Source organism: Pipistrellus kuhlii, unplaced genomic scaffold, assembly GCF_014108245.1.
Source record: "Pipistrellus kuhlii isolate mPipKuh1 unplaced genomic scaffold, mPipKuh1.p scaffold_m20_p_14, whole genome shotgun sequence".
NCBI lineage: Eukaryota > Metazoa > Chordata > Mammalia > Chiroptera > Vespertilionidae > Pipistrellus > Pipistrellus kuhlii.
Window position 1 is genome coordinate 12,048,499 of NW_023425449.1, and position 27,946 is coordinate 12,076,444.

A 27,946-nucleotide genomic window follows, 5' to 3' on the forward strand; every position below is an offset into this window, starting at 1 on the left:
TTAAGAGCTTAACAACAATGGGATGCTAGCGTTTTGTTTCTAACTATGCTCAATGTAGCGATTTTCAACTTTTTTCATATCATGGCACACATTAACTACTTATTATAAATGAATAGACTAGTTATAGGGGAAAATGAGAAAATGTTTTATTAGTTTGTTTAAAAAATTTCCCCCCTGAGAAACCCATAGGTGGTGCTCTCATATCAAAAATTAAAGAATTTATGTTCTGGTATGAATGCTCAAAAATACTGTTATGAATATTTTCACACAGTTGCCCAAGGATAGTAGTAAGAACCATCTCCCATAAAATAAGAATGGTTATCTTAAAATGTAGTATTTTACATTTCTAATCCAATAAGTACTTTAAAAACAAAACTATATCATAATGTTTCTCCCATACCTGGTTATTCATATAGATTTTGATATGTTAATTTTGCATATCTGCAACATGACTGAATTTGGCATTTGGTTTCAGATCCAGCCAGTGGCTTTTTATCAACACATTTCTGATGTACAATACATTGGAGGCACATAGGTATTCTCTAGTACAATCATAACTTACTCCCTTTTCTACCCGAGAAAGAATAAATTCAAATGCGAAAATAGTAAGATTAACATTAGAAACCATTAAATATACTTCTTCCTCCTTTTTGGGTTAATAGTTTGCACCAATATACAAGTAGATTTAGAATCACAATACCTAAATTTAGTAGTTTTGTCATAATGTAAACTACTAAATCTTTTTGGGTCTTGGTTTCATATATCAAAATAAGGAATTGCTACTTGAATTTCATCTCTAAGGTCTATTTCAGACCTTAAATCTTGCCCTCATTCCCAATCATACTGATATATTTCTACTATATTTCTGTTAGCTCATCAGGGGGCATTGATAGTTTTCCCTTATTTCCTTACTTTGCATTTTCTCTTTGACCCAATGAAACTGAACTCCAATGACTAACTCTATAAAAGTCTTGCTAGCAGGCAAAGGCCACTGCTGACCTCACTGCCAAATCCATTGGACCCTCAGCCCTCATGGTACTTGATCTCGTTGGAGCACTTGACAGTGATAATTTTTTCTTTGATATTTTGCTACCTTGACTTTGCTGACATCAGCTCTGTTGGTTCTCCTAACTCTTGACCATGTTAGTTCTCTAGTATTAGATCTGCCTTCCTTAGCTCCTCATATGCTGGTGTTCATGGTTCATTCCCAACTTCTGCTCTCCTTATTTTCTATGGAAGATCTCATTCACTCCTATACTTACTGCTATATTTAAAGTTCATGGGTTTGAAATCTCTAGCCCAGAGATTGCGCAGTCAAATGCCCACTGGGCATTCCAACTTCAATTCAACATGATCAGAACTGGGTGTTTCTTTAAACCTTCTCTTTATATCGTATATATAGCAGTTCCTCTCTTAACTGAGGTTTCACTTTCCATTGTTCAGCTATTCATGGTCAACCAGCATTCGTAGTTATTAAATGGAAAAACACAGAAATAAACAATTTATAAGTTTTAAATTTTGCACCATTCTGAATAGCATGATGAAATCTCATGCCACTCTGCTCTGTCCCATGTGGGATATGAATTTGTCCCTGTTTATGCTATCCTCTTGTTAGACATTCAGTAGTTGTTTCTGTTATCAGATCCATTATTAGAGAGAGAGAGAGAGAGGAGAGAGAGAGAGAGAGAGAGAGAGAGAGAGAGAGAGAGAGAGAGAGAGAATATAAGTCTCATAACTTTTATGACAGTATCCTATATAATAAAAGCCCAATATGCTAAGTATCCGTTCGGCCGTTCAGCATTTCAACCAATCAAAGCATAACATGCTAATGACACGCTAAGGTCACTTAATTGCTCGCTATGACATGCACTGACCACCAAGGAGCAGACACTCTAACTGGTAGGTTAGCTTGCTGCTGGGGTCTGGCTGATCAGGACTGAATGAGACAGGCTGGACACGCCCTGGAGCCCTCCTGTGGTCCCTCCACAGATGGCCAACCTTCCCCATTCCTCCCCAGCCCCAATCGTGCACCAGTGGGGTCCCCTGGCCTGGCCTGTGTCCTCTTGCAATCCAGGACCCCTTGGGGGATGTCGGAGAGCCAGTTTCAGCCAGATGGCAGAACTGGTTGCTATAATGCGCACTGACCACAAGGGGGCAGATGCTCAATGCAGGAGTCCCGCTCAGCCAGAAGCCCAGCTCACAACTGGTGAGCACAGTGGTGGTGGCAGGAACCTCTCCTGCCTCCGCCTCAGTGCTAAGGATGTCCGGCTGATGGCGTTGGGAACGGGCCTAAGGTCAGTGGGACATGCCCCATGGGCTCCCGAATTGCAAGAGAGCACAGGATGGACTGAGTGCCCCCTCCCGAGAGCACGAATTTCATGCACTAGGCCTTTAGTACTGTTATAATTGTCCTATTTTATTAGTTATTGTTAATTTTTTACATGCCTAATAAAAATTAAACTTTATCACAGTTATGTATGTATAGATAAAACAGTATATATAGTGTGTAGTACCATCTACTGTTGCAGGCATTCACCAGGAGTCTTGGAATGTACCACCCATAAGGGGGCCTACTGTATTCTTAATCCTTCCTGTCTTAGGCATCATTTAGTTAAATAGTCACTTCATCTAACCCAAATAAAAAGGAAATCTACTTTAAGAATACTACAGGCAATCTCAAAGACTTTTCAAGCACAGGAAGTAAAGTAAAGCCAGGCCCTACAATGACTAAAACTCAAAATTTCAAAGTCAGAAATTGAGACCGCCTTCACCACTCCTTAGGCCTGTTTTATCTTTTACACCTTTGCCCCAATCTTCCAATTGGCTTCCTCTTGAGTCCTCTATTTTTTCGTTATTTCAGTTTTTTTATAATAATTTTCCATTCCCAATTCATCATAACACTTTAGCTCCAGCACCTACCGTCAACTGTAATTTCGTTTTTCTTAGTGCATTACATTTTTCATGTAAAAGATTTTTGATGATGCGTTGTAGTCAATTTGCTACTACTTAAGACTCCACTGTCTCACTTGTAAATGGGGATTAAAACACTACCTACTGCATAGAGTGCTACCAGGATTAACTGGGGTTATTTTGGTAAAGGACTTAGCACACGGCTTGGATTACAGTAAACTGTCAATGAGTAATACCATCGAAGATGCCAAGTCAGACTGGCTGGCTGGCAGGAGCAGCAGGAGAGCGGTACTGAGGCAGCTGCGAAGGCTGCGTGGGAAAGAACGCAGTGACTGTTCATCCAGCATGTAACTGGGCACCACGCTGCTCTGGGAAGAATGAGAAGCGATGCCGTGATTAACTGGTTCTCTGACATGGGGAGGAGCCAAGGGAAGAATGGGGCTGAGACACATACAAAACGTTGCTTTAGAAAACGAATCTCTTCTGTTCTAAACCACAGTGTTGATATGGTTCTGCTAGTTTTGTGAGAGTTTCTCTATGGAACAAACCTCGCCCTGTTCATAAATAAAGGGTAGCAATGCCCTAACCGGTTTGGCTCAGTGGATAGAGCATTGGCCTGCAGACTCAAGGGTTCCAGGTTCGATTCCAGTCAAGGACATGTACCTTGTTGTGTGCACATACCCAGTGGGGGGTGTGCAGGAAGCAGGTAATCCATGTTTCTCTCTCATCGATGTTTCTAACTCCCTATCCCTTTCCTTCCTCTCTGTAAAAAATCAATTAAAAAAAAATATATATATATATAAAGGGCAGCATTTACAGTCAATGGTGGCCCCTATCCTTTGGCCATCTTATTTTTCACAATATAGAGTGTTTCAGAAATATTAACTCAATTTTGGCTAATAAATAATTATGAACACTCTAACAGCAATATTTACTACTCTAAGATGGGAAAGATTTCAATGATCATTTAAAAGGTATAAATGTGGCTCAGTGGTTGAGCATCAACCTACAAAGCAGGAGGTCACGGTTGGATTCCCAACCTGTGGGCTTGATCCCTGGTAGGGGGCATGCAGGAGGCAGCTGATCAATGATTCTCTTTTATCATTAATGCTTCTGTCTCTCCCTCTCCCTTCCTCTCTGAGATCAATACATACATATATATATATATATATACGTATAAAGTATGAATCAGTGCAAGTATATAAACTTACATGAATCTATTACTCATATTTAGGATTCTCTCTCATTACTCTCAGACCTGTTAGCAAAACCTACACATTTCTACTGCAAGCAAGGAATCCCATATCCTGCTGCTTATAATTAAATGCAGATTTAATTATAATAAACTCTATATTAGCACGTTACTAAAAAATAAATGTAGCAACATTTATTTCTACTTTTATTCCTATTATTATAAGTAATGTTTTTTTTAAAGACCCAAATATCACACTTGATCATTAACTCTAATTAAGGCAGGTATTTCCTTGGTTTCTTGAAGGTCACTAAAGAAATAAGAATCAAGGACTATATGGTACTAAAATATTTTAAAAAGTTAAAAGGGGCAAAAGTATGAAAAATATGGAAGGGAAAAATAGAAAAAAACAACAACAACCCTAGTTTTTCTAGTTCCAACAGGGTCACAGCATACTATGAATAAGACAGAAGAATAGTCTTAATGGAACTATCTAACCAGCTTTATTCTAAGTTTCCAAGGAGTAAGGATAAATTTGAATTTTGCTAGCAAAGCATAAGATAAGAAGAATATGAAGATTCAACCTTTTATACCTTTTTTTTTTCAGGTTAAAAAAGGACAATGTTTTTCACTAAAAGGACATAAAAATTATTAATATGATACCTACATTTTCCAATTTTAAGCACTACAAAAGACTAAAATGCTAAACGAGCTACTATTTCTCTTTCTGGAATGGTAAAGATGATTAATTTTTGAGGTTTACTGTGATTCTTGCTGGAAACATAGAAGAGGTAAGGCAGAAATCAGCACCTGAACAGACAGATGGCCTAACGGTGCACAATTTTCTAAGCCACCTCTATCAACTTTGACATAATTTTTAGTATATTCACATCTTGTTCCAAAAGTGTTCCAATCTTAGTGTCTGCCGTCAGGAATAAACACCACTCAGAAATAAACACTACTCAGAATATGTTTAAGGGAGGAGTAAAGAAGAACAATCATCTACTTTTCTGAAATACTGAATTTCTATCACTGCAGCTTAAGATCAAATCACCCCTAACTTCTATGGGGCTAACAGACAACTAAAATCCAAAGTCCAGTTTGCTCACCTGCTAAATGACTGGTTTTTGCACAACAGTTTCACAGTACATCCAATTCAAATTCATGCCTTAACCAAATTACCAGTAATTAAAATGCTACCACACTCAATAAATATTCTTAAAGTGAGAAAGGATTATTCTCAAAGTTACAGAGTGGAAAGTAAAATGTTAAATGTTTAAATACAACTCGTTTTTTATACCTCCACTGGATCTGGCCCATTCACTCCAGCAGGTGGACTTCACTTTGCCAGCTAAGCACCAAATACTCTGTCACATTATGACCTGCTCTGTCTATGGCCCCAGGACTCACATTTACTGTTCTAATGTTGAATTCATTTACTGTTTGTTATAATAATCTATACTAATTAAAGCCTAGGTGGCCCCTCCCCCAGTGCACAAATTTCATGCACCGGGCCTCTAGTACAATATAAAATTATAATGCATAATAACTACGCTCTACATATATAATTGTTCAAGAAATACTTGATAATACATTAAATATCATCTATAATCATAAAAGTATTAATATAATATGCTAATTAGACTGGAGAGCCTAACGACCTCCTGGCCATCCTTCCAGATAACCTTCTGGCCGAAGACAGGGCTGCAAGGGCTGAGGCAGCCACTACAGCTTCGAGGGCCAAGCCCCTTGCACGAATTTCTCGTAATTATGTAACACATTAATATACTACACAAAACATACTGAATAAAACATAAATAAGATGTAATAATGTAGCATATAATATTAAAGTATAATATATGTAAAACTTACAATACAACCATTACTCTTCTTTCTGAAACTTAAAGGGAGCACTCTACTCTAAAAGCTTATGTGTCTCATAAACAAACTTTCTGGAGGCAGATAATGCCTTTAAAATCAGTAATATCCTAAACTCATGTGTGTGATCTTTTAAACAATGTACTGTTTATATTCTCTACTCACTTCCTTCATTTAAAGGATAGTTTCTTGACTTCATATCTTCTACTTCTATATTCTGAAATCCTAAAATCCTTCACGGATTCATTATCACTCAAAATACAGTAAGCTTTCTTTCCTGTCTTCATTGAAACACGGACAAAAGACACTCTGTGTGATACTGGACAAAAGAACGGATCAGGAAGATGGCACCAAAAGCTAAGAAGGAAGCCCCTGCCCTTCCCAAAGCCAAAGCTTTGAAGGCAAAGAAAGCGTTGCTGAAAGGCGTGCACAGCCACCAAAAACAAGGCCTGCAAGTCACCCACCTTCCTGCGCCAAAGATACCGAAGCTCCGAAGACCCCCTACAATTCCTCGGAAGAGCGCCTCAGGAGAAACAAGCTTGACCACTATGTCATCATCACATGGCCCTGACTATGGAGTCAGCCATGGAGAAGATAGAAGTCAACAACACACTGTCTTCATTGTGGATGTCAAGGCCAACAAACACCAGCTCAAACAGGTGGTGAAGAAGCTCTACGACACTGATGTGGCCAAGGTCGACAACACCCTGATCAGGCCGGATGGCGAGAGGAAGGCATATGTTTGACTATGCTGCTTTGTTTTTTCTTTTCGTTTTTTAATATATTTTTATTGATTTCAGAGAGGATCGGAGAGGGAGAGAGAGTAGAAACATCAATGACGAGAGTGACTGATCAGGGTGTTGACCTTGGCCACATCATTGATTGAATGCTTTGTGTACTTCCCTGCCTGGGATCAAGCCCACAACCTGGGCATGTGCCCTGACCGGAAATCAAACTGTGACATCCTGGTTCATAGGTTGATATTCAGCCACTGAGCCATGCCAGCTGGGCCAGTCTATGGCATTTTGTTATGGAAGCCCAAACGGACTACTATAGTTCTCAATATTTTTAAAAGCATAAAAGGGATCCTGAAACCAAAAATTTTGAAAATCACTGAATTAAAAAATAACCATTTGGTTGTGTGAATTAAAATGTTGGTAAACAAACTTTTTACTTCACAGGTACAATTTGGAAAAGTAATTACAATTCTCATTAGCTATTTGAAATAGAAAGGAAAAAATTAAAATCGTCTTTAAAATAACCTTATTTTTACTTGATATATCTAATTATATACCATTTGACAGCATATGAAAATGGTGAAACAAACTAAAGAAATCAATACAGGCTACTAAGGTACTTGCTTTGCTTTTTATTATCAGAAAACCAAGCTTGTTGATGTGTTTAGCTAGTGCACACTAACTCTTAGAGTATTTGTTAAATCTCTTAACTTTCTGAATATAAAATCAAACATAAAAGAAACTTTCAGCTTTGCTTCATATGAGAAAAAACAACCAAACAAGTAACAAGATGACAGGAAGGAAACAGATTGATAAATACACTAAGTGCAATTTTTTAAACTACAAAATCTATTTAAAAACATAGGGAAATAATAAAGTAACAGTGAGAAACTATTTTAATATATGCAAAAATAAAAGATTTTGCTCTCCTAGTAATTGTAGTTGATAGCAAAAATGGTAACAAAACTGTGGAAGTCACTAGGAATGAAAATTTTAATATTGTAGTTATAGGCCTTTAAGAATTAAATTATAAAAGCTTAGATGAGTGGAAAGATGTATTTACCTCAATAAATTTCTGAATTTCATGGACACAAATATATTGTAGTTACTTTTTAATGGCATATAAATTGTGATTTTTTAATGGCATATAAATTGTGCACTCAAATACAACAGTTTTATGTATAGTAGTAGTCTAATATAAAAATCAAACCAAGTGCTTAGTTTTTAAGGCCTAATGCTCCATACAAAATTACATTTTAATAAATCTCATTTCATATAACTTTGTATGTAAAGAAAATACTAATTCATTTTGAGCTAACCTCTCTTGGTTCAATGTTTTTATGAAAAATAATTACGCAGTCCATTTGAAAAAATATAATCAACCCATGAGCATGCAGATATCAATTTTATCTTATAAGAATTTCTCCATGTTCCAGTTACTTCATTCCTTATTACATGCTGCAAAAAGCAGTAATAATTTTTATAGCCAAATATCACTTCATAAGATACCAGGTGGCTTTCAATATTTACCATATAAGTCATGCATGAAATTTAAACATTACAGAAAATGACTTACCAGTTGACACTCCTGAAATATGCACATTTTCAGAATGTTCTGCAAGAGCACCATTTCCTAAAATTAAACATAATGGATAAACTAATTTCCAAAATAAAATTTATAACAATTTTCAGATTCTCCCTTTAAAAGGAAACTAACCACATAGAGCTACGTGTAATATTCAAAAACTAAAGAAAAGTGTCCTATATATCCTTCAAAACAATATAAAACCTAACATTTTAATGGTAGTAGGGAAAACACAATATTTTTGAATTCACAAAAATACAGTGTTTTATATATATATATATATATATATATATATATATATATATGTCAAATATACACATGAGTAAAACAGAAAGAATTTCCTATCAATTTAATAGTCAAAAGAGAACCTCATATCACTACTAGAAAAGGGAGAATCATGCACTTTAAAAAACATATATTTTTATTGATTATAGAGAGAACAGGAGAGGGAGAGAGAGAGAAACATCAAATAGAGAGAATCATTGATTGGCTGCTTTCTGCACACCTGATTGAGCCAGAAATCCAGCATGTGCCCTGACCTGGAATTGAACTTGACCTTCCAGTTCATAGGTTGACATTCAATCACTGAGCCACGCAGGCTGGGCAAGAATCGAGTTCTTTTAAAAAATCATATTCCTCTAAGACAGTGTTTTCCAAAGTGTGGTACGCGTAACCCCAGGGGTACGGGTAGAGTTTGGTGGGGGTACGCGTTGCACCGGAGTTTGGTGAGGATATGCACTGCACCATGCTTAGCTGCGCTTAATTCTACATTCTCATGAGTACGAGGGGTACTCAGCGTTACGAAAATTATAGAAGGGGTACACATATGTCAAAAGTTTGGGAAACACTGCTCTAAGAGCAAGCTCAATCCGTTAACAGCGTGGCTATTGCTAGGGTCACACATGTTGGCACGTTAAAAAAAAAAAAAAGCCTTCATTGTCTCTTTCAATCTTATATCAACGACTCTAGTAGTCTTAAGACCATTAGGGACAAATTTATATCTTATTTTTGGTATTTCCTGATTTTCTATACATCCTATCACAAAGCTGGGGACATGGAACCATTCAAATATACTTCCAGTAATACATGTGACCAGAGAACAGGAAATTTTGAAGGGTAACTACTGCATTGCTAGGAAGATTGTTCAAGTTTATTAGAGGTTCTATTATGGGAGCCAAGCACACAGTAGGTCTACAATCTGAATCCTGGAGTTCTTTATTAGCCCCTCTCTCTGTCCCCTTCAGACCTCCCCTTTCTTCTGGTTCCTTTGTCTCCTCCTGATGATATATTCAGGTCTTTCCCTTCCATAAAAGAAAACTTCTTTCTTGCCATACACCTACCTGTTTCTGCTTTCCTATCTCGGTCTTTCCCTTCTTAGTTAAACTCTTTGAAAGAATCTATACTCACTAATGGAGCTTCCTTACATGTCATTTGCTCCTGAACCTGCCTCTTTCTCAGCCTGGTAATAGGCCAGTGCTCTGCCACAAGTTACCTCTTCACTCCTTCAACTCAGCTCAGGAATAGATCTCCATCCACCTCAGGGTGCATTAGGAGTCCTTAATGTTCCCACCGTACATCAAATTTATACTGCATCAGGAGCATACTGGAATTGAACCTGGAACCCTTCAGTCCACAGGCTGATGCTCTATCCACTGAGCCAATGGATAAGGTTATTGTGGATCTTATTCATAATTTTATAACCTTTTGTTTTAGGTAAATAACTCCCTTGAGTATTTCCTACAATGGAGACCTTCTGATGATAAATTCCTTTAGCTTCTGTATGTCAGGAAAAAACCTTGATTTCTCCTTCATATCTAAAGGACAACTTTGCTGGATATATTATTTCTGGCTGGTAATTTGAAATATTTGGTTCCATTCTCTTCTAGCTTGTAGCATTTCTGCTAGTAAATCCAATGATAAAATTAATGAACTTCCATTTATAAGTTACTTTCTTCTGTTTCTTTGGCTGCCTTGAGAATTTTTTTTCCCCATTAATTTTTGACAGTTTTAATACAATCCGTCTTGGAAAAGGCCCTTTTGGATTGACATGATTAGGTGTTTTGTTTCTTGGATCTCTTTCCATAGGTTTGGAAAGATCTCATCAATTATTTGTTTGAGTAGCCTCTCCATTCCCTCTCCCTCTTTTCCTTCTCTGGTAGGCCTATTATATTTATATTGCTCTTTTTTGATGGAATCAGGTAGTTCTAGTACAATTCTTTTTTTTTTTTTAATGCTCAAATCTCTCTTCTTCTCTCTGTATCATTTCTATCTTTGATATCACTAATTCTGTCTCCATCTGGTTGGCTCTATTTCCTATACTTTTATTCATCCTTAATTATTTTTATTGAGTTCTGTATCTCTGGAATTTGTTTGGTTCTTTTTAAAAGTTTCAATCTCTTTGGTAAAGTACTTGTTTTATCTGTTGACGTGTTTTCTGAGATCATTAAATTGCTTGGCTGTATTCTCCTGCATCTTGTTGATTTTTTTTTCATAAATGTAATCTTGAATTCTCTGTCATTTATATCACATAATTTTATATCTTTAAGTTTGCTCTCTAGAGAGTTTTCATTTTCTATTTGAGCTGCCTCACTATCTTGGTTATTCATGGTTATTTGATGGATTTCTTCTCTGTCTAGGCATCTATGTGTGGTACCTCTCTAGAGATTATTATGCAGAACCCTTTCTATTATTTTCCAGTAGGTGGCACTAAATAATAAGTTTTTAGCTATCTTGCACTTCTCTGGCTTTTCAGATCTCTGTGGGGTAGATGGTTTCCTCTACTGTGCACTGGTCCCCCCTGCTATTGGGGGAGTGGGGGGGGGGGAGACGGGGACCAGTGCACAGTAGAGGAAACCTACTGTGGGGAGCTATTCCACAGGGGAATTAGGAATTATGGAACCTCAGTGCTGTCCTCCACAGCCAGACATTGCTGTGATTATAACAATGCCTGTGGGTGTGGGGGACCTGGCCAGCTTCTTTGCTGTTTTGCCCATCAAGTTATGGTGACCTTGGACTTCCATGGGGTCTTTCCAGTGCTCAGAAACAGTCGCAGAGTGCACCCTTTGCTCAGGGAAAGAATGATTCTGTAGTACTAGTTCTCGAATTTGCAGATCATGTGCTACACAACATGACACCAAAGGCAAAGCACGCCTCCACGACGTGGTTTCGGAGTCAGGAATGCTGACTGCCAGGCAACCACAGCAGCATCTCTGACCTGTGTCTCTGCCCAGGTCGCTAGGCTCATTCACAGCTCATCCTGCTCACTCCTGTGGGAATGCCCACTGAATCTCTCTCCTGGCGGAGTGAGTGTCAGCCACAACCTGATTCCTCCCCTCTCTGAGCCCCCCTGTGAACGCCCAGCTGTAGGGCTGCATCTCTGGCTCATCTCAGCTTTTCTCCCTTCCTACCTCCCTACTTCACTCCTACTTGCCCAGCTTAAGATGTTTCAATGTGCAGATCTTCCAGGAATATTGTGCATTGAACAGGGAATTCTTTGTTGAGTTATAAGTGTTCAAAATGTTGACACTTCAAGGGGAGAGACCAAAGGAATCTCTCAAGCCACCATTCCTCTGACGCCTCTACTTATTACTTAATCAAAAGGACAATAATAAAAATAAAAATTAATAAAACACATTAATAACAGTATTTATAAATGAGAACATAACTAAAAAATCTAATGTTCAATATTAAAGAAACAGTTTATGAAGAGAAAGTGATAGGACAAAGTGCCATGGATATATGCCAAATAATATCAATAAAACTACCAAAAATTACAATTTCTAGTAGTCAAATATAAATGCTCATTTCATTACCTTCTAAACACATTTTTACTATGTCTTTATTGAAAATTATGAACACTTAATAAAACAGTTTGATTTTTACATATTTACTAAATTAGTATGTGGTATTTATTTGCATTTCTTTAAGTTAATTTTTGTTTCCAATTTTATTAGTCATCCAATTACTGTTCCTATAATTAATTATCTTTTGTTCATCTACTAAGGAAGAAAATTAACATTTTACATAGGAAGTATTTGTATAAGTTATTTAATAGCCTCACAAAAAACCCTGAAGATAGGCAGCAGAAAACCCAATAATCTAGCATCTTGCTATTTAGAAATCTCAAATAGGAAACCAAAATTAATTAAAAAGCATAAATGAGTTGGCATCTATGGCTCATCTATCAGTACTACAAGCAGATGTGTTCTAGTTATGAATTAAAAAAGCAAATGTGCCCTAGCCGGTTGGCTCAGTGGATAGAGTGTCGGCCTGTGGACTGAGGGGTCCCAGGTTTGATTCTGGTCTGATTCTGGTCAAGGGCACATGTTTGGGTTGTGGGCTCGATCCCCAGTGGGGGGCATGCAGGAGGCAGCCAAACAATAATTCTTTCTCATCACTGATATTTCAATCTCTCCCTCTCCCTTAATCTCTGAAATCAATAAAAAAATATATATATATTTTTTAAAAAGAGCATATGTATCAGGAATTAAGCAGTTTGTAAATAAACTACACTGAATTTAGAAATATCTGAAAATAAAACTACAAAAAAGCAATATACTGTTATAGTTAAGAGAAGAGACCAAACCACCCTTTCTGGGTTCAAATCCTAGCTCTTCCGCTTACTAATTATATAGCCTTAGCTAAGCTACTTAACTTCTCTGGCTTCTTATCTGTAAAGTGAAAATACTAACAGTATCTAGGCTGCCAGGGTTGTTATGAGTGCACATAAACGTACAGTGATTAGATCACTGTCTAGCATACAGAAACTACCACTGTGTTTATTAATGTTATGAGCTTATAAAACAGTCCCTCCTTGCCTCTGCTACTTCATATAGCATAGCTTGCCATTCAAATACAGTTAAACCTAGTTTCTCGAACATCTCCCGTCTTGAACAATTTGATTCTTGACCAAGCTGTTCACAGAAAAAAAAAATGTTTTGGTTGTTGTTGAAGCAAACTTCGGTTTAAAGGACAACGTTTTCAAGCTGATACCTCAGCATGACAAAAATTGTCTCTCAGACCACAAACAAAGGAGAGAATGTTTTTGCTGTGGGGGAAGTCACCAATTAGCACAATTTTAAAGCATAGAGGCCATCAAGCGTGCTAATGTTGCTTAGGGTGTGAGTGAAACACTGATCACAGTAACTGAAAAGGTAGCAAAACTGCTGCTGCTTGGTATAAAGGAAAAGCAGTTAGCCCAGGCAGGAATAGGTGAAAAATCAAAGAGGCTGCATGCTGGCCTGAGACACCCCTGGAAGGAGTGCTGAAAGTGAGTCCTTTAAGGCCAGGAGTGGTGGTTAGATAAACTTAAGAAGTGTTTATTTACAGAGTGAACAGTCCATTAGACATGCACTGTATGTAAGGAGTTTAAATAGGGAATCAATTGGGGGTCTCGAATGAATTAACTCAATTTACATTTTTTTCTAATGGGGGAAAAAATGATTCAATTTTTGAACCATTTGCTTCTTGAAAAGTTTTCTGGAATGAATTAAGTTCGAGAACTGAAGTTCAACTGTACTGTACTGTACTGTACTGTGACTATTTAAAAATATTTGTGTTTTAGTCCTAGCCAGGTGGGTCAGTTGGTTGGAGCATCATACCATATATTGAAAAAAAAAATGTATTCCTATACTTTAGCAATGAAAAATACAAAAAAAAAAGGAGAAAATAATTACATTTACAATAGCACACACAAAAAAGTAAATTTAACAAAGGAAATACTCTGAAACTACAAAACATTGTTGAAAGAAATTAAGAGCCAACATAACTGAAAAGCTATCTCATAGTCATGGATCAGAAGGATCTAAATTGATAAGATAGCAATGGTCCTCAAACTGATCAACAGACTCAATTTAATACCTAACAAAATCCAAGCTGCCTCCCCCCAATCACCCCAAACTGAGAAACTAATCCTAAAATTCACAGAAATTCAAGGAACCAAGAATAGTAAAAGAATCTTCATAAAAAATAATAAATTTTGAGGATTCACATTCCTGATTTCAAAACTTACTATAAAGTTACAGTAATGAAGGCAGTGTGATAACTGGCATAAGGATAGATAGACAGGCATACATAACTGTCAATCAAGAAATAAGCCCTTACAGTTACAGTCCACTGATTTTCAACAAGAGTGCCAGGATAATTCAATGGGGAAAGAATAATATTTTCATAAATTGGGATGAGGCAACTGGTTACCCACATGCAAAAAGTGATTTTTGATCTCCTACCTCACACTTTATATAACAACTAGAGGCCCAGTGCACGAATTCGTGCATGGGTGAGGTCCAGATGGCTGACCCCAGGCCAGTTGGGAAGAACAGATGGTGGAAGATTGGCTGGCCAGCCCCACCCCCTGATCAGGCTGGTTCGCTGGTCGCAGTGGGCATCACAACAACTGGTCATTCTGGTTGTTATGGTATTCTGGTTGCTGGCTTTTTATATATATAGATTACTCAAAATGGACCACACATTTAATATAAATATTTAAACTATAAAACTCTTAGAAGAAAACATAAGAATTAATCTTCATGACCTTGGATTAAGAAATGGATATTTAGATATAACACCAAAAGCACAAGCAACAAAAGTAAAAACAGGTAAATTGAACCATCTCAAATCAAAGAAACACTTGTGTTTCAAAGGTCACCAGCAAGAAAGTGAAAAGTCAAACTAAAGGATGGGGGAAAATATTTGTGAATCACATATCTGACAAAGGATTAATATCTACAATCCACAAAACTCTTACAGCTCAACAACACCAAGACAAATAATCCAACAACTTAGAAATGAGCAAAGACTTTAAATAGACATTTACAAAAACATAGACAAATGGTCAAAAATACATGAAAAGAAGAGCATATCATAACTCATTAGGGCAATGAAAATCAAAACTACAATGTGATACCACTTCATATGTGCTACATACATGAACCATGATAACACTGTGTTATGTTAAGGAAGCCAGTCACAATAGATCAGTATGATTTCCATTTATATATAAATGTCCAAAATAGACAAATCCTTAATGATACAAAGTTCCTCTGTGGTTGCCAGGGAGTAGGGCAAAGGGAAAAGGGACAGCGATTGTTAATAGGTACAGGATTTCCTTTTGGATTGAAAGAGTTTGTAATTAGATAGTGGTGATATTTGGAAGGCCCTCTGAGCATATTCAATTCAAAAAGACTGAACTTCATTTATAAATGTGCTATTTTTTAAAAAGCATAATAAATACACTATGACCAAGTGGTTTATCCTCCAAATAAAAGGCTAAATATTAAAAAAAAAAAAAATCAATGTAATCCATTATACTAACAAGTTTGATTCCTGACAAGGGCATGTGCCTAGGTTACATTCTAGATCCCTGGCTCCAGTGCAGAAGGCAACCAATCAACGTGTCTCTCTCATATAGATGTTTCTCTCGCTCCATCCCACTCTCTCTAAAAATCAATGGAAAGGTATCCTCAGGTGAGGATTAACAACAACGAAAAGGAATAGAATATAACCAACACCCCAAAAGCTACTCTGTACCCCTCTCAATTATTACCCTCCATAGGCAATGATTCTTCTGTATTCTAACTTCTTAGATTGTAATCATACAGCATCTATGATTGAGTGACTGACTTCATTTAACCAACATGTGAAATTCACCCACACTATATCAGTCGTTTTGGGGGGTTATTTTCCCCCTTCACATTATTGTGCTGCAAGTTATTCTCAAAGCCTGGTCAGCGGACTCCTTGGAATCCACAAAACCCTTTCAGAGTTTAAGAGAATACAGAAAGTTCACTGATACAGTTTCAGGTTCCATGTTGTAACTAAACTTTTTTAAAAAGAAGTATTACTTGTCAAGTTCTGGTATAGCATCAAAGAATACTCATTTATCTGAAAAAGGCTACTTTATAATTACATATCTAATTGAAGCCAGATTTTCTTCCAAAACTTCAACCAAAACTTGTCACAAAGACTGACTGCAGAAGCAGGAATGAGAAATAGCTGTTTTCTGTTAAGCCAAACATTACAGTCATTTACAAAAACACATAGCAATGACACTCTTCTCGGTCAATTTTTTGTTTTGTTTTGAAAAATTTATCATCATTTGCCATTTTACATAACTTAATTTAATGTATGTTATCTACGATCACATGTAATGGGTTTCTTAAGTCATTTTAAATGAGTTAAATATTTTCACAATTCCTCAATTTTAATTTCTGTTATTTAAAAACATATACATCTCTCATATAAAGAGAATCTTCTTCGGATTCCTCATAATTGTTGAGTCCTGAGACCCAAAAGTTTGAGAACTACTGCTATACACTTATCCTAGTTAATTCATCTATTCCATTGCTGATGGACATATGGGCTGTGTCTAGTCAGGAACTATAACGAGTAAGGATGCTCTGAATCTTCTTGCGGATGTCTTTTGGCGAACATTATGTTCCCACTTCCAGGAGTAGAATTGCTAGATCACAGGGCCTGTTTATATTCAGCTGAACTAGACACTGTTGCCCAAAGTGGTTATTAAGCATTTGAAATGTGGTTACTCTAATTAAGATGGGGTATCAGTACATAAAATTCACACTGGATTTTGAAGACTTGGGGTGAAACATTATTTTCTATTGATTACATGCCAAAATGATATATGTTAGAGATACCGGGTTAAATATATTATTAACACTAATGTCACCTGTTTCTTTTTCTTTTTAATGTGGCTACTAGAAAATGTATATACATAACTTACGTTTGAGGCAAACATTACAGTATTCTTTCCAAGACCCCCAGTGGATGCCTAAAACTGCAGATACTAGTACCGAAACCGCTATATACTATGTTTTTCCCTACACATGCATACCTTTTCACTTAGAGGAAGAACAGTACAGCTCCTCATTAGCATATTCAAATCGCCAGCACCACTACTCTTGTGCTTGGGGCCATTAAGTAAAATAAAGATTACTTGAACAGTCACTCTGAAAACCGAGATAGCTACTAAGTGAATAGTGGGCGAGCAGCATGCACAGTGGAGATCTGCAGGACTAAGGGAAGAGTCCTGTCCTGGGCAGGATGGAGTGGGACAGCACGAGATGTCATTATGCTACTTAGGCTGGCGCACAATTTAAAACTCATGAATTGTTTATTTCTGGAAAATTTTACTTAATATTTTCACACCATGGCTAACCATGGGTAACTGAAGCTGCAGAAGCAAAAATAACTGTGGAAAAGGAGAGAGGGCCAGTGTCTATATCTACTGGACAGCACTGCTCCAGAGAGGAGCAGAGAAGTGAAACGGGCCAATGCCAACACTGTATATAAGCAGTCTCACATGTTTATGAGAAGGGCACCTGGTTTTGATGAACCAGGAAGACTTCCCAAAAAAGGTAACATCTAGAGAAGAGCCAAAGAACAGGCAGGACTTAGCCTAGTTGAGAAAGTGTTGGAGGAAGGAAGATAGGGCCAAGTGAGTTATGCTTGTATTTTTAAAATAGGGAACAGTGGGTTTTGAGCAAGAAAATTACATCATATCTGTACTCAGAAAAGTCACTCTGGCTGTTACTGTATGTGGTCTGACTGAATCAGGATAAAACTAGAGTCAAAAGTAGGCGGGGGGGGGGGGGGGGTGGTGTAACAACAATGTGGACAAAAAAATAGCACACATCTACAAGAAATAAACAGCAGGAGAGGGCTGTGAACCTTGGGCAAAACCACGACCCTTAGCTTCAGCTTCCTGTAATAACACCTACCTCACAGAGTTCCATCAAAGGATGGGCATGATCATTGGCACTAATTCAACAGCAATAGGAATCCCCAATGTGGGTGCGATGAGGAAGGACCCTTTATTCAGTTCAACAGCTCAACTGTGATATGGCAGGGCGAAGAGAGGGTCGTGGGGCAAGCCCCTCTCTGGGTACATGGCTCTGCTCTGCTCCATGCTGGTCTGCTTTGCCCTGCACTGGTCTGCTTGCTCCCCTTTACTCCGCTCCAGGGAGACATCTCCTATGTTTCCGCTCCAGCTGGGAAAATAATCTTTGGTGGCTCTCAGAGCCAGAGGGGAGCTGGCTTAGACAGACAGAAGTCCCTGCCTCTGGTCCCGGACTTGTCTGTCCTCATACAAATGAGGACTCCCCATCCTCATGGTTTGATGGATCCAAAAGGGACTGTCATCCTGATTGGTTGGAATGGAGCGGTTCTGACTGGTGGGTGGATGGGGGAAGTAGCTGTGTGGTTCCAACTGGAGGTGGAGAGCTTCAGTGCTCTTGGCTGACACAGGATTCCAGGAACTCCTCTAGAAGGAATGGCTCAGATGGCAGAAACACACTGCACGTGGTGCAGCTTCTCCCTGCGAGCAGTTTGCAGGACAGGCCCTTGTGCAGAATGGCCGCCACGCTCTGGTTTGTTGTTGTTTTAAATAAGCTCAGCCAGCCACCAGGAACCCTTTTTAGCAGGTATATTCCTTCTCAGAACCACAGTTATTTTGAGGATTTAAGCCAAGCATTTCTGTTTGTTTGTTTTGTTAATCCTCACCTGAGGATTTTCCCCCCTCACTGTTTTGGAGAGTGGAAGGTCGGGGAGAGAGAAACATCGATGTGAGAGAGACGCATCGATTGGTTGCCTCCCACACTGAGTGGGGCCGGGGATTGAACCTGTAACCCCAAAAACAAAACAAAACAACTTTTTGTTGTTGTAAAAGTTTAGTTACAACATGGAGTCTGGAATTGACCTGGAATTGGACACCTGACCCTTCCGAGCTCAGAGCTGACTCTCCAACCACTGAGACACACCAGCCAGGGTAGCCAGGCTTTTTTTTTTTTTTTTTTTTTTTTTTTTTTTTTTTGTAAAGGAGTTCTGTATTCTAACTCTTGGTAAAAGGTTTTAGTGTTACTAGAACAAGCAATTATAATGTCAAGAAATTGAATTCTATTTCATAATATACCAGATACAAAGATTCATCTTTTCTCTACTCTAATTCACTAACGTAAAACCTAAATGATGCTTTAACAATCAATGAAATTAAGTCAATTAAGAACTTACCTTTTATTTGAAAGGCAAATTCTAATCACTAAATATATTACTACGCTACATTGAATTTCAATAGTGAAGGATTAGTACCACTTTCCCTTTTTTAAAAAACTGAAATGTAAGTGAATTAAAGGTAGGTATCAAGTTACTCTCATTCAATGGTCAGAAACTGAGTGTAAAGCAGTTTCATTTCTTCACCAAACCAACAGGGCAGTGAATCATCAAACACTTTAGAAAACTGTTTTGTCAACTTCACTTATTTTAAAGTTTCAGGACTGTCTAAAGTGATATATTCTACAAATAAGCTATACAATCCAAGAGGAAAAGGTAAAAGGTCACTTTTATTTTTCCAAAATTTCTGACGTTCTCCAATCCACCAATGCATTCTTGACTCTTCTAAGACATAAAGCAATCTTTAAATCGATCACTTAGAACCAGGCATTTGATTTGGACAAAGCGTCCTAACCATCTCTTTTGTCCCATCCTTTACCCCCTGCCCGAAGCACTATTGAACACTCTTGAAATACAGTAAAGTTATGTCCTGTATTTATTTCACTGACAAAAAATGGCAGTCCTTAGAACTGAGCTCTCCAGAGAGAACCTATATCTCTCCCTTTGTAACTTAAACCCTCACCCTTCTTGTCACATGCTGTACAACTATTCATCGCGGTGCCCTTCTCGCACTGAGTGTTCTCCGGCTTCTCCTTGTCAGATTAAATAGAAGCTTAACTTCCTAAGGGCCTGAGCTGTTCTCCCGAAATGTGGCAACAGAAATCACGCCCGATCTCTCATGCCTCCTCTTCACTCTTTCCTGATGATCTCATGTCGTGTTACTCAGATCTCATGTCACGCCATCTTCCCACTCCAAAACCTACGGACCTAAGTTCACCAATATGAACTCCTTCCCTTCTGTGACGAGAGAGAAAGTATCCTTTGCATCCCTACCAAAGGGGCATTCCGTACTCTTCTGTCTCCCCTATTACTACTTTGGTCCAAGCTTCTGTGTCTCTCACCTGGACTACAGCCAAAACCTAACCATCCTATCTCTACTCTTGCCTACTTCAGAATATCCTCCACACCCTGGTGAAAGTGACTGTTTTCAAAACACGAGTCACATTGTGTCACTTAAACTTGTTTAATAATTAATTGCACTTAAACCCAAACTCTTTCCCATGGTTTTTCAAGACCCTTCTTCCTGCCTAAGATCCCAACGTTATATGTCCCTCTCCCTGTGTTATATGTTATATGTCCCTCAACACTGTGCCCCAGCTACAATGACTTTATTCATTTACCTGCAACACGCCAGCTGTTACACGCCAATTCTTTCGTGATTCTGGGGCTTTCCCATGTGTTTCCCGTGCGCAAAGCTCTCTTATTCCAACCATAACATGGTTAGCTATCCTTTAGGTCTTATGTCTCCTTGGCAAATAAGCCTTCCTCTAATTATCTTGTGTCTGTTATTCTCTATTGCTGCCCCTTGTTTCTGTTACAGAGCTTATTACAACTTACTCACTAGCCTGTGAGTGTATGAGGGCAGAAACCATGCCCATTAGGTTGTGCCTTACGCAGTGCCAGACGTAATATGTACTCAACAAGTATTTGCTAAATGAATGAATGAGGGAAGAACCAGACAGGATTAGGTTGCAATTTTGGCTCCACTACTTCCTAGTGATTTGATCTTAGTTAAGCCTCAATTTTCTCTTCTATTGAAAAAATAGTGCAAAAAAAACAACAACAAACCCTCAAATATAGGATTGCTAAGTGAGACCTAATGATGAAGAATAACTGACAGTGAATAAAGACCAAGCACCGTATCTGAATTTAATGTTATAAACTTACACACACACACACACACACACACACACACACACACTGTTGTTGGCATCAACATAAAAAGACTGATGACATGCATCTGAATGGTTTGTATTTGCAACTTGTGTTTGCAGGATCTAATCCTATATCTTAGAAAAGGGTAATAAGTAGTGTACATCCTATTACTCACCCCTCCCAAAAAGAGGCACCGGGCAGGTGGTGAGGAGAAAGAGAGGAGGAACAGGAGGAAAAGGTGACCTTAGAAACTGGAGATGATTAACTCAACTTCGATTCCTAAGTTTCGAGCAACATTCATTTACCTATAAAGATCTGCAGCAAGCACACGATTAATACTCATTCTAAAATTCTGAAATAAAACACTTCCTAATTGTTTAAATTTATATAAATCTCATCTATATTAAATGTTTACTTCCTTTTTTATCTTTTGTTCTTTAAACTGTAATAGCATTTATAAAATGTAAGAGAAAAACAAAACAAACCCCAACCACAAAAATATCTCAGATCAAAAACACACAGAGGTCTGTGTTCCCTTATTTTATTGATAAGTTTTAACTATTCTAATCACAAAAGTTAGTCTTTTCTTTCTAAACATTTTTTTTAACTGATGTTCACTTTTCAGCCTGACATTACTTTTATGGTTTCTTTTGAGATTTTACTTTCTAAGTACCTTCTAAATCATTTACCATACTTCACCCAAACCTCCTCCATACTCTTCCTGGGACACAGTCACCTCTCTGAAAGTGGTCACCTAAAATTTCTGCCCCATAGCCACCTAGATTTTGTGGAATGTGCTGCATACTTTCATATTCTCCCTAGGCAATAGATATAACTTAGATTATAAACCCAACGCAGAATTTATGCTGAGCAATTCAGTTTTATTCAACATATTTTACATAATCAAGCTTGACTCTTTTTTTTTTTTTTTTTTAGAAGTAATTGGAATTTGGCTTAGGTTTTTCTTTCTCATGTTCCAGTTATTCCTACAATCTTTATAACCTTGGAACTGTTAGTCTATCCTTAAACTGAAAAAGATAAATAAATAAAATGCTACAGAATGGTCCATAAAATTCATGGGAAAAGATTTACCCATTAGATATAAAATGCAAGAGTAAAAAGAAATATTTTGTGGTACAAAACATCTAGAATAGTACTGTGTACAGCAAAGACTTTTGACGATAATAAGCTGAAATGCAGCTTGAAAACTTTATCACAGGCCAGTCAGTGTATGCCAGGAAGAGTTCTTACTGCCACCAAATACTCCGGCAGCAAGGCATTAACACTAAGCATCTCCAAGGCTATTGTAAAGGATACACAAGTACAACAAACATTTTAAATTACATGTTAAGGCTTCATCTAGGGCAGTGTTTTTCAAATTGCAGTTATGCATTTTAATCTATTAGTGGGCCCCAAATCATTTAGTCAGCCCACACCAGGAAAGGAAGAGTGAAAGAAGGAACAGTCACAGAATATGAAGTGTCAGGGTGCATCGCAAGTAGTAAAGGTGTTACTTCATGACCTTTGGTCCATATACTGGGGTTAACAGAATCTGTATTTTGGGGGAGGGGGGGGAAGTGAGAATACACTGATGTGAGAGACAAAACAAAAGTGGAAAAGGATAAAGCGATGAAACTGTTAACACCAAATGATTGCTCTGCTAAAGAAAATCTTCTATTGACTAGGACAGTGGTCGGCAAACTCATTAGTCAACAGAGCCAAATATCAACAGTACAACGATTGAAATTTCTTTGAAGAGCCAAATTTTTACAACTTAAACTTCTTCTAACGCCACTTCTTCAAAATAGACTCCCCCAGGCGGTGGTATTTTGTGGAAGAGCCATACTCAAGGGGCCAAAGAGCCGCATGTGGCTCGAGAACCGCAGTTTGCCGACCAGGGGACTAGGAGACAGTGCTGAAAACCTCCATACATTTATAAAAGCCAGACTTCCCTCTGTGAATAATGAAGCAGCACATTCTTCCTTTTCAGCAGGCCTAAAACAACGCCAGGCAAAGCTCACGGTTGCCCCACTGATGTTTCAGCCTTCAAACTTCCAAATCAACCTTCACTCTCCACTACCTCTCAGGAGCATTCAAAGCAGCAGCTCCTGAGAGATAATTATTGGTTCTTGAACAACTACTTCTAGAGAACATATCACAATTTAGAGTTTCAAATTAGACTTTGGTATTCAGAAAAGTAAATTGGAGTATAATGGTCACATTATTCCACTAAAATGGTCACATTTAATAGTCACCTAGTCCATTAAAATGGCCATGAGAAGAGACTAAACACCGAAATAAACAAAGATTAAACACACACACACACACACACACACACGAACTGTTTCAAAGATTCAAGGTGTAATTTGTAGCCATTTAATAGTGTAGTTAACAGGTAATCACTCTGAAGAGTTGGTATTGAAATTGCCTAACTACTGACCAATCAACCTGCTTTTCTTTACTGGGTCTCTGTTAAGAGTTACTCTGAACACTTGGTTGTTTTAACAGATCTTACTATTTTTGAAGCCACTTAAAAACAAACAAACACAATACTGTTTGATGTCTAAGGGACCATTTTTATAAATAACAGCTAATATTTATTTTAAGAGGCTCAAGGTGATGGGTATGTCTCAGGATGAATCCACTACTCATTACAGCTAGTGCATTTGCAAGTTCAACACACCCCACCCGATACTACCTAACGCTGCAGCTTTTTTCTCTATATATACTCACATCTGGTGGGTGGAAGAGACAGGGGAGGACAAAAGCTGCGTAATAAGGAGGATGTCCCCAGTTGCAGGGTAAAAGGTTTCTTTAATATCTGCTCACACAGTTTTAATATTCCGCCTGGCTCACCACCTCCTTTTTTTCATTCACTTTGAAACTTGCTGTGGCTTGAGACATCAACCCTTGGCATGATCCCTTGCTAGTTTCATAAAAAAGAAGTTTCTGTCTTTGCCCCCTCACACTTCCTCCGCCAAACACCAATTCCAAAGACATCAATCTTTGACCAGCACCTACCAGAAAGTTGCGTTGTGCACAAAAGAATGCACCCAGGCAAATTATGGGGTTGGCAGCCTCTTATGCCTGGAGGCACAAAGACTTGTAGTTCAAACACTAACGACATAGGTTTTAATGAGAGGAGAGCCGAAGAGCCTTGTTTGTTTATCCACTCGAATCAGACACCACTACATTTCAAGTCTGATTATAGCAGAGGATAAAGCTGGACACTCCTAATCACCTTAGATGAAAGATCCCTCTCACTTTCTTCTCTCTCCTACACCAAACCGAGGGCAGAGCTATACACAACCTTCAGGCCAGAAGGAACAACATAATAGCTTATTGATCTCTGGTGTGGACTCACCCCCACAAGTCATAAGGCAAGGAGAGAGCTCAGGGCCGCTAGTTGCAACTCACAAGCAAAAGGCACGCCCTGGGTTTTTTCTGGTCACACACAGGCACACACAGCAATGAACACGTCAGCGGTGGACCCAACCTCTCCCCTCCCCAAACAAAAATAACAACCTGTGAATCGAGTCAGGCAGCAATACATTCTGCATCACGCCGGGAAACCATGTCTTTGGCTGTCAATGTCAGTGTAAGTGCATTCAATTTTTCCCTTGCAAATCCCTGGGTTCCCGAAGTGACCACCCCACAGGCCAGCGCTTTCAAAGGAGTGAATCCTGGCCCAGGAATGACATGTGGATGGAACTCCATCACCACCGCCATCCGTGTGACGTGTGTGTGTGTGTGTGTGTGTGTGTGTGTGTGGTGTGTGTGTGTGTGTGTGTGTGTGTGGCCAATGGCTCAGACTCTTTAAATGGTAACATTTCACTGCGGGGTGGTAACTTTCTAACCATTTCCTTCTCAAGAAATCATTCCCCGCTCCTCCCCAAAAAGTCCAGGTTAATGAATGAACTGTGTTCTCTGAAAACACCCGTGTGACCAACATGCTTCACGGAGACACTCCACCCGGTGAAGCCCGTGGTGGAACTCAAGATTCTCAAGCAATGCATGTTCTTTCCAATGAATTCCTCCGCTCGGGTCCGGACCCCAACAAGCAGTCTGCAGCTTGGTTCTCATCCCACATGGCCTCGGGCTTCCTCGGAGCCTCCAGGGAGTACAAAACCCGCAATCCACAGATTGGAATAAAGACACAGTGACCATAGAAGCGGACCGCGATGGATAAAGGGGCAAAGGAGCCCGGAGTCCGAGCAGACACGCGTTCCCGGAGAGGGGGAAACTGAGGCAGGGGCTGGGAACTCTGTCCGGGCCCAGGGGCAGGAGCAGGCAGGGCCCCGCAGGCAGCGCTGGGGGGGGGACGCGGGGGGGCTTGCAGTTCCTCGGAGGGGGCAGTGGGGCCGGAGCAGGGGGCATTTCCCAGGAAGAGAACTTCCTAAGCCTGGGGAGGGGTCCCGGGGGCGGCGGGGGCGTCCTGCCAGCGGCGGGGCGACTTCTCCTGCTGCTCACAGTCAGACATCGTGTGTGTGAGTGTGTGTGTGTGTGTGTGTGAGTGTATGTGTGTGAGTGTGTGTGTATGAGTGTGTGTGTGTGTGTGAGTGTGTGTGTAAGTGTGAGTGTGTGTCTGTGTGGATTGTGCAAGGGGCCCTCCAGCCCAGGTCGGGAAGTCCGCCCGCCACCTCCCCGGCTCCATCGGGGCCCCCGGGCCGGGACCCCCAGGCCCCTCTCCAGCCGCCCGAGGGTCTGGGGGTAAAGGGGGCGCAGGGCGAGCGGATGGAGGCGTCTCCGTGCGGGGCCACCCCCTCCCACGCCTCTACCCCCCTGGCCGGGTCTTTGTCCCGCCGGCACCGGAGCCTGCCCCGGTTCCCGGGGGAAGAGCCCCGTCCTGGAGGCCTCGGGGCCGGGGCGCCCCGCTCCGTGGGGCCGGCGGGCGCGGGGCGCGGACACTCACCGGACACCCCGGCGAGGAGCAGCAGGAGCCACGCACACCTCCCCCGCGGCCGAGACTCTTTTGTGCTCCGGCGACGGGCCATCCCCGCGGCAGATGGAGGGAGCGAGGAGATGGAGGAGGAGGAGGAGGGGACGCGGGAGGAGGAGGAGCCGGGGCCAGACGCCGCCGCCGAGCCCCCGGCTGCTCCCTGCGCTCCCCGCGGCGGCGGGAGGAGGGGAGGGGCCGCCGCCGCCGCGCTCCCTCCCTCACTCCCTCCGTCCGCCCCTCCCTCCGCCGCTCCCCCCGCTCCCACCCCCGGCGGCGGCGGCCAGAGAACCAACCCTAGGCCGGGCGGCCCTCCGCGGGGCCGAGGCGGGCAGCGCGCGGGGGCGCCAGGCGAGGGGGCGGCGGGCGCGCGGCTCGGGCCTCGCGCCTCCCAGGCTGGCACCGCCACCCGCCAGACGGAACGCGAGCCGCCGCCGCCGCCGCCGCCGCCGCCGCGCGCATCCGTGCGATCGGCGATCCCCCGGCCCGCCTGCCTGGGTGCCCGCCCCGCGCGCCGCCCGGCCCCGCCTCCCCACAGTTCCGGGCGGGCTTCCCCGCGGCTGCAGCCGGGGGCCAGGCGGTGCCAATCGATGGCCGAGCGCGCGAACGCCGGCCGCGGCTCCCCCGGGATCCCGCGTGGGGCCGGCTGCGGAGCGGAGCGGCGGGCAGTCCCGGCCCCGTGCTGCCCGCGCTGGGGGGCTGGGAAGCCAGTGGGGGGCTGAGGCGGGCGGCGGACAAGGGGAGAGTGGGGGTGGGAGGGCGGAGAAGAGCGTCGGAGGCTGGGAACTTGGGAGTTTGCTCTTTCCTCCCCCTGCGCCTCGCTCGGGGTCGCGCGGGGCTCGGTGCGCGGGTTAGCGGGCCGTACGGCCGCGGGGAGCTGGGGCTGCACCCCGCGCTCGCGGTGCCCCGGTCGGTCGGTCGGGCGCGGGCTGGAGTGCGGAGCCTTTCCGTCTGGCGTGGACCCCGCGGGGGGCGGGCGGTGATGCTGGGCTGGAGGTGAAGCTGTAAGCATGCGAGGTTCATCCAACATCTCCTAATTTCCCTAAACAAATGCCCGAGATCCCAACCCAGTGTGACCCCTCCTTCCCTGGTACCTCCTTTGCACTTTCTATTTGCACGTGTAGTGGTGACCTCCCGACAGGTATTTTTAAAGAGTTTGTCTCCGCTCCCCACCTCCCTTCCTGGATTTATCCCGGGCTCTAGCACCTCCTCTCCCCGTTGATGCACTGGAGACCTACCATGCACTACGCTGTCCTAATGACATAGGGTCTCTCTTTAATCCCTAACAACTTTTTGAGATAAATACTACAATAGTATCCACATTTTATAGATAAAAGAAAATGGGACTGAGAGAGATTACCCCAAATGATGGAGCAGCTAAATTATTTGAAACAGTTTTTTTTCTCATTCTAAATTCAAGACTGCTTTCCTGATACATGGCATGCTTTGTTAGTGCAATGCTTAGTGAATCACAGGTAAATGTTAAATTAAGACACTTTTTGAAGGTACAATTAGTCCTCTAGCCCCTACCCCAGCGATTTTCAACCTTTTTCATCTCGTTGCACACATAATTACTGAAGTTCTGCAGCATACCAAAAAATACTTTTTTTTTTGCTAATCTGACCAAAAACAAAAAGGTATAATTTGATCCATTTGCATCAGATGGCTATCATGTTGGCTGTTGTCATTTATTTATTTTTTTATTTGACAGTCTAAGGCAGTGGTCGGCAAACTCATTAGTCAACAGAGCCAAATATCAACAGTACTACGATTGAAATTTCTTTTGAGAGCCACATTTTTTAAACTTAATCTTCTTCTAATGCCACTACTTCAAAATAGACTCCCCAGGTCGTAGTATTTTGTGGAAGAGC

General features: G+C 40.9%; 1 protein-coding gene across 2 annotated transcripts in view; it reads right to left on the minus strand.

Moving 5' to 3' along the window:
• LRP12 (LDL receptor related protein 12) overlaps window positions 1–26,613 on the minus strand; it is a 38,715-nt gene extending 12,102 nt beyond the window's left edge. The window contains exons 1-2 of one of the 2 annotated variants that reach the window (XM_036436773.2): window positions 26,052–26,613; window positions 8,294–8,350 (exon numbers count right to left, since the gene is read on the minus strand). In XM_036436773.2, coding sequence (XP_036292666.1) covers window positions 8,294–8,350; window positions 26,052–26,133 — 139 coding nt within the window. In that variant the 5' untranslated portion in view covers window positions 26,134–26,613. The remainder of the gene's footprint in view (window positions 1–8,293; window positions 8,351–26,051) is intronic. The other variant, XM_036436774.2, reaches the window with a different exon arrangement.
• Between the last annotated feature and the right edge of the window lie 1,333 nt (window positions 26,614–27,946).